Raw genomic sequence first — 8,270 nt, forward strand, 5'->3', positions numbered from 1 at the left:
AGACATAACATTTGGTCCTTTTCGAACCGTTTTTTATGAACATTAAACAATTATTTGAACAATAAACTTTTCAAGAAGTGTGTGCAGTGAGTGCTATTAACTTCTACGAACAAAAAATTAATTAAAAGATCCAATCAACGATTGATCAAAAATAATCACGTGAATTAAATTTGCATAGACAATAATCAGTTTAATCAAGTGATTTATACAAATTTTCTTAAATAATAACTTAATTTAACTTAAACTTAACTTAAAAACTAATTTAAAACTAATTTTTTACATTGAGGACATCAGCGGAGTCACCAAAAAAAATCATTCTTAAAATCAGCTACAGCAGCAGTAACACACAAAGCAGTAAGTTTGCCTTTTTAAGTGTCGTAAACTTGTCTACATTTAACAACTGTTTTATTCTGTTAAATTAAAAGAAAAATAAATGATTAAAATGGCTGAAACTAAAAATTATAAATACGGTGAGCTGCAGAAAAGTATTTTAAGTAAGATGATAAAGGATCTTACCAACTTTAAAAAGGCTCCAAAAGAGCGTAGGGTGAAATCTTATGCCACAGGTCGTCTCAGTAAATTGGAAGACGATTTATCCACGTCAAAATCCTACCACGAAGCCATCATTGGGGCAGGTATGCTGGAAGATAATTTAAAAACAGAAGAGTTAGAGGTGGTATATGAACAAATAAATGATATATACCTTGAATATCGTGCAGAGTTAGTAGAGGCAATCGAGAAATCTTCGCCAATGATTGCGGCTTTGTCAGATACGGGTGCTTCGCCCCTTTCTACAGCCGCATCATCATCGCATACGGGGATTCGACTACCTCGAATCGATCTGCCGAAATTCGACGGTTCATATACCACCTGGCGTGCTTTTCAAGATAGGTTCCAGGCTCTCGTCCACAATAATAAGAGCATAGACGACATTGACAAACTGCACTTTTTACAATCATGTCTAATTGGTGACGCAAATCGATTTTTGCAAAATTTGTCAGTGGAGGCAGCGAATTATGATAAGGCTTGGGAGCTTTTGAAGGAAAGGTATGACCATAAGCGCATTCTGGTCCACATCCAAATGCAGAAGCTTTTTGGCCAACCTTCCGTGTCGTGTGAAACTGCTGCTGGTCTTCGGGATCTTCTCTACACAACAAGAGAATGTTGTCTGGCGTTAGAAAACATGGACGTTCCGGTATCTAAGTGGGATACGGTTCTCATTTGGTTCCTTAACCAAAAACTTCCTGGTACGAGCCAAAAACTATGGGAAGAGAGGTTAGGAAATAGAAAGGACTTCCCAAATTTCAAAGAATTTACCGATTTTTTGGAAACTCGTTTCCGGACTTTGGAAGTTGTTGGCCAGCAGGAAACTAGAGCGGCAGGCAGAAACAAAGATGAGCCACTCGTCAATCCAAGGCCTCGTTTCCAGCCAGCCAAAGCAAAGGTGTTGCATGCTAAACAGGTCGTTAAGCAGCCGGTCAAACCAATTGCGAAGACAGTTCCTGTTGAGCAGTTGTTATGTAAATTGTGCAACCAAACGAAGCACACGCTGAGAAGATGTCAACGATTCCTCAACATGGACATCATGGGGCGAAAGGAGACATCGTTCAAGATTGTCTAAGTTTCAGCAGTTGCTTCTTTTGCCAACAAAGGCATCATTCGCTGTTGCACCAACAACAACAATACCAACAACAACCACAACAACAACAATACCAACAACAACAATACCAACAACAACAACCACAGCAACAACAACAACCAACAACGTCAAATACATCTGCTCAGGCGAGGAACAACCGTACAAATACTGAATTCCAGCCGATGACGGGACAACAACTCCAATTAAACGGATACACTTTAAATTACTACACGCATGGCGATCGTCGACAAACACACCAGGTGCTTCTAGCGACAGCAGTTGTGAAGGCGCGAGCAGCAGATGGGAAGCTACGCCTTCTACGTGCTCTGATCGACACAGGCTCAGAAACGTCCTTCAACACAGAAGCTGCCGCACAACTGCTGAAGTTAGAAAAGCGACGTACCATTGCCGAGGTGTCTGGGTTAGGGTTCGTCAGCAGCGGCATAACGCAACACTCCGTCGAAGTACGTTTTGCGTCCCGACACTCGACGTTTGAGACAGCTGTACAAGCTTTGGTATTCAAGTCGCTGACTGGGCATCTCCCGACCCAACGAGTGACACCCGGCAATTGGGACCACCTCAAAGGTCTTTCCTTGGCAGACCCCCATCTCTGTGAACCTGCACCAATCGATCTTTTACTCGGAAGTGACGTTTGCGCTCAGATTTTCCTTCCTGAGATAAGGCGTCCAGAGGTTGGCATCGGTCCGGTGGCACAAAAAACCGAATTGGGATGGATTGTTTTTGGACAAGTCTCACCAGATTCTCCTCGGCAAGTTCGCAGTTTTGCCCAAATTGCTGACTTGAACTCACAACTTGAGAAATTTAGGGATATTGAAGAAACGCGCGCCGTTCCAGCCACATCAGACTGAAGATGACATTGCATGTGACAAACATTTTTCGATGCACACAAAGCGCCTACCTGACGGGCGTTATGAGGTTAAGCTGCCCTTCAAAGGTGAAGGCTGTCCAGCGATGGGGTCCAGTCGACAAAGCGCTTATAGACGATTTCTGCATTTAGAAAAGAAGCTTGAGAGCAATCCGAAGCTTCGTGCAGACTATAACAAATGTTTAAAAGAGTATGAAGAACTCCATCACATTGAGGAAATTGATGTAAATGATGCGGTTTTACAAACCCCATTTCACTACTTTTTGCCCCATCATGCGGTTTTTAGCAGCGAAAGCTTCGGACGGGAAATCCCTCAACGACCGGCTACTTGTGGGTCCAAAATTGCAGTAGAGCATCATAGATCTCGTTCTAAAATGGCGGACTCACCGAGTCACATTTACGGCCGACATCGAAAAAATGTACAGACAAATTTTGGTTAGTTTCCCAGACCGATACCATCAGCTGATCATGCGGAGAGAGCAAAATACGTCACCTGTAAGAATTTACAAAATGAATACAGTTACTTTTGGCACAGCAAGTGCGCCTTATCTTGCCATCAAGATATTGAAAAGAGTAGCGGATGATGAAGAAGCCAATTTTCCGGAAGGGGCGAAGGTTGTCCGTGAGGACATGTATGTCGACGACCTTATAAGTGGAGCAGATTCAATCATAGAGGCACGGACGAAACGTGACAAAGCAAGGAAACTATTGGCATCTGCGGGGCTTAATTTGAGAAAATGGACGAGTAACACAAAAGAACTCATCGAAGACATACCAGTTCAAGATCGAGAGCTCGACTTTGAACTTCCGTTCAATTTGTCGAACCATGTTAAGACTCTCGGCATCAAATGGTTTCCTGTTGACAACTACTTTTCGTACCAAAATCTTCAACCTACAACTGATGCTACCACCAAAAGATCCATGCTGTCGACTATAGCCAAACTTTTCGATCCTCTTGGTTGGATCTCGCCGTGCATCATAACCGCAAAATCATGATGCAGCGATTGTGGGAGCTCGGTTGTGACTGGGACGAACCGATTCCAACAGCCTTGGAAAAAGATTGGAGTGCTTTTCTACGAGAACTTCCAATCATCGAAAGACTTCGCATCCCGCGGTGGACCCACATGAGCAAGACCAACAAGGCAATCGAATTGCACGGGTTTTGCGACGCTTCGATGAAAGCTTATGGTGCAGCAGTCTACATCCGTGTTCTGGACAGCGATGACAACATCCATGTACATTTGCTTTTGTCAAAGACGAAAGTAGCACCAAGTCAACGAACTATCACTCTTCCACGTCTTGAACTGTGTGGTACTGTTGTATTAGCCCAGTTGATGCAATACACAAAGGACGTTTTGGCCATTCCCGATGTAAAAATGTATGCTTGGACGGACTCTACAATTGCACTTGCCTGGATACGCGCCACTCCCGCCAAATGGACCACATTTGTTTCCAACCGTGTGTCGGAAATCCAGCGATTAGTGGGGATCGATTGCTGGGGACATGTCGCAACACTTCATAACCCAGCCGATCTGGCGTCCAGGGGTGTGTTTCCATCTGAATTGGAGTTATTAGAAGTTTGGTGGACCGGTCCGGAATACTTACGGCTATATTGGGATTTCGAGGTCCCGCATCAACCAATTGAAATCGACACCGAAGAAGAGAAGCGCACTGTAAACGTACTTACCATACAGGTAGACTACAACGACTGTTTCTTGCAAGCGATTTACAACTGTTCGAGTCTACTCAAAGTTGTACGAGTCATCGCTTACTGTTATCGCTTTACCATAAAATGTCAACCGAAGTTGGGGCCTATTAAAGGTCCACTAAGTCCCAGAGAATTAGAAGCAGCGCTACTGATCGTCGTCAAAACAGCACAAAAGGATATGTTCAAGAACGAGATTCAACAAATTTTAGAAAACAAGATTCCCAAAACCTTACGATCGTTAAACGCATTCATCGATGTTAATGGGATCTTACGTGTAGGGGGACGTTTGGAGAACTCCCTCCTTTCTTATGATGCTCAACATCATTTTACAACCTTAGTTGTCAGAGATGCCCACAAGAACACTCTTCATGGGGGCATCCAACAAATGATAATGTACATTCGTCAAAAATACTGGATTGGACAAATAAGAAGAAGTGTCTGCATAGATGTTCTTCTTGCTTCCGGCAAAAGGCATCCGAAATGCAACAACTAATGGCAAACTTACCCGCTCCTAGAGTTAGGATGTCTCGACCATTCAGCCATACGGGTGTCGACTACGCCGGACCAATCGAGATAAAATCCTGGAAAGCACGCGGGGCAAAAATCCTAAAAGGGTACTTTGCAGTTTTTATCTGTTTAGCCACGAAGGCAATTCATTTGGAAGTGGTATCAGATCTGACAACATCAGCTTTTTTAGCAGCATTCAAACGCTTTACTGCAAGAAGAGGAAGCTGCAAGAAAACATACAGCGATTGCGGAACTAATTTCGTTGGAGCGAATAACGAACTAACCAAGATGTTAAAAGAGGCAAGCCATGACTGGAAGGAAATCGCAAAAACCTTAGCAAATCACGGCACCGATTGGCACTTTATTCCTCCTGCTTCTCCACACTTTGGTGGATTATGGGAAGCAGGTGTGAAATCAGTCAAGTACCATCTAAAAAGAGTAGTCGGAACTGAAAGGTTAACTTTTGAGGAGCTCGCGACACTTCTAACACAAATAGAAGCGTGTCTGAATTCGAGGCCCCTATGCCCTCTCTCCGACAGTCTTGACGATTTAAACGCGCTCACTCCTGCGCACTTCTTAGTCGGCGAATCATTATACGCAGTACCTCAAGGCGAAACTAACGAAAACGTAACACACATCGACCGGTGGAAACGTGTCCAAGCGCTGGCGGAAGGATTTTGGCGAAAATGGAACTCCGAATACCTGGCAAGGCTTCAACAGCGCCCAAAATGGATGAAAATCCAAGCAATGCCGAAAATCGGAGATTTAGTTCTGTTAAAAGACGAACGACTTCCACCGACCTAATGGAATCTCGCGAGAATTGAAGGTACCCATGCAGGATCGGACGGACTAGTACGTGTTGTTACCGTCAAGACACAAACTGGACACATTAAACGACCGATCGCGAAAATTTGTCTATTACCGTCAAACGAATCACCAGAACAAACAGCCATCGTTTAAATTAAAAGTAATCCATCGCAAAAATAAAAGCAGAACATTTCTTCAGATATTTCATATTTATAATCATAGCAGATCATTCTCGGATTAAATGAAACGCACAAATTTAAATTTTCAACAATTTATTTATAATTTATTCTTCATGTACAGGAACAAAACCTGCAGAAAATTATAATATAAAACCACATCAAATGAAAATAAAATAAAATCAAAAAAAATCATAATCATTTATTAACATACAATTTATTTAAAAATTCTTAAAATCATCACACATAAATTTGCAGACAACAAATAAATAATTTGATTCACATAATTCTACAATAAATAAAACACATAAAATTTGTTCAAATTGTATTTATTTATCAAAAACAAATATCCACATACAACAAAAATTTAAGAAATTCGAAACATATTAATACAAAAACTGCAATGCCACATCACAGTATGCAGGAAAATTTCGAATTTTTAACAAAATAAAATCGCGACAAAGTATGATAAAACAATTTATAAAAGAAATCAAATTATTAAAATTTATTTATTATTTTGACAAATTTAATATTTCAGCTCCTAACTGAGCTAAAAACACAATCCACAAAACTTGTCAAAATGTATTTATATATTTGGATGAAATTTAAAATAAATAAAAACAAATCACATCAAAATGTCAAAACGCGTCGGCAAAAAATTCCGAAGAAAATAGTAAACAAATAATTTAATATTAAAAAACAAATTAATCAACACAAATCAACGATTTTAAAATTAATCAAAATTATTAAGAATCACAATTATTCAAAACAAACTAATCATAATCACTATCGAACGAAAATCGAAATAATCCGCCGAAGTCAATTCACGAATTTAACAAAAAAAAAAAAAAATATTCAATTTATACACCGGACCGGTTTAATTGAAACTATAATTTGTATTACAAATTTCACAACAACAAATAATAATATTAATCACATTTTTCACATCGATTTAATTAATTAATAATTATTTCATCATCACAAACTTAAACGCAATGAAACTATTTAAAACCACTTTGAATTATTTCAAATTAAAATACTCAACATTTTTTTGTTTTGTTTTGAGTATTATTGTCACTGTTTACTGTCACTCAAACTAAATGTAAACAAACTTCCCGATAATTCCAATTGGAAACCGAACACATTCCAACTGGAAACTTCATTTCTTGGCTGTTATATACTAATACATAACTTTTATATAGACGCCAAGGGATTAAAATTCACACCATATACTTCCTATAGGTATATACATAATAAAGAAAATTAATTTGATTTTATATTAATAAAATAGGCATCGACAGCCAAATATTAATCAAAATATATTTTTAAATATCAACCAAACAAAAAAATGCACTCACACAACTCAGCACATACCGCGATCGCGTAAAATTAATTCCGGAACCGAATGCGCGCGCGCTCACTCCGTAAACTCACATATAAACATAATTTTCTCACAAAACATTCACCATTAATAAAAGAACTCACCTGAATTAATTCACGGAATTTAATAATTAATAATAAAATAAACCGCACAATCGAAAACTAAATGAAAGAAAATTACCACGCACTGACCGAACACGAACCTACGACAACAAGTCGATAATAACTACATATGTATATCTACAGACTGTACCTACTATTGTTTTACTATCATCTGTTCATTGATACAATACAATAAGCTGGAACGAGAGATATATAAAACATAGTTATGAGAAACTCAACCACCATTCTCATGTGTTACAATATATTGTTGACCTTGTCTGTTGTGTTTGTCTTATATGTCAAATAACATTTATTAATAATTTGTCTCTTTTCATGTACATTGTGAATGAGATAAGAAGAAGCTGACCAAAGGAGATGACATAAACAGATTCCGAGCCATTAGCCGATCATGCCGGTATTGCAGTGTCCAAATATTTAAACTGCAACAGTGATGCCAAGCTGCCTTTTTTCGTTATGCCGTGTGTAAACTTATAAATCCAAACTTTAAGGATGAAGGTAGCATTTTCTTGTTGCGAGGCGGGAGAATGTACGAAAGTACAATTACAAATGAGAACAAATTTACGGAGAGAAGACAGTTCAACATTTGAAGGAAACAAACCTTCTAAAAATTATCAAATACAGTCCACAAATGAGCTAAATGTCAAATAATTAATGGAATTGTTGTATAATCGAATATACATTGTCTTGTGACTAAATATAATTCAAAATTGATTTCTACAAAGTGGTTGATGTTTTATTTCTTTGTTCTTTTTTTTACTAATTTTTTATAACAAAAACTTAGACATAACATTCCCCATTTGTAATCTTATGTCTTCTAATATACTCGTTTGTAACTTTGCGGTTCCCATTCTTGTCGAAACAATTTCGGAATTAGAATAATCTAAAATCTGAACTTTCGCGAAACTTTTGGATAGAAGTGACCTGAAAAAGAGAATGTAAATTCCTAATGTTGTTTTTGTCAATAACACTGGTCAACACTGTTTTTGTCACACGAACTTTGTGATGATTTTTATTTATGTTGATGTACCTTATTCAAAAATAAAT

At 38.6% G+C, this 8,270-nt stretch overlaps 3 protein-coding genes across 3 annotated transcripts; all 3 read left to right on the forward strand.

Moving 5' to 3' along the window:
- Positions 1–499: 499 nt before the first annotated feature.
- Positions 500–2,508, forward strand: LOC129944276 (uncharacterized). Its single transcript, XM_056053611.1, has 2 exons — positions 500–1,615; positions 1,747–2,508. The coding sequence occupies exons 1-2, from the start codon at positions 500–502 to the stop codon at positions 2,506–2,508; spliced, it is 1,878 nt and encodes a 625-aa protein (XP_055909586.1).
- Positions 2,509–3,517: 1,009 nt separating this feature from the next.
- On the forward strand, positions 3,518–4,726 carry LOC129944281 (uncharacterized). Its single transcript, XM_056053624.1, has one exon. The coding sequence runs from the start codon at positions 3,518–3,520 to the stop codon at positions 4,724–4,726; it is 1,209 nt and encodes a 402-aa protein (XP_055909599.1).
- Positions 4,727–4,755: 29 nt separating this feature from the next.
- On the forward strand, positions 4,756–5,544 carry LOC129944287 (uncharacterized). The gene has a single exon (XM_056053637.1). It carries the CDS (start codon positions 4,756–4,758, stop codon positions 5,542–5,544), a length of 789 nt encoding a protein of 262 aa, XP_055909612.1.
- The last annotated feature ends 2,726 nt before the right edge of the window (positions 5,545–8,270 follow it).

Source organism: Eupeodes corollae, chromosome 1 (assembly GCF_945859685.1).
Source record: "Eupeodes corollae chromosome 1, idEupCoro1.1, whole genome shotgun sequence".
In the NCBI taxonomy this organism is placed as follows: domain Eukaryota; kingdom Metazoa; phylum Arthropoda; class Insecta; order Diptera; family Syrphidae; genus Eupeodes; species Eupeodes corollae.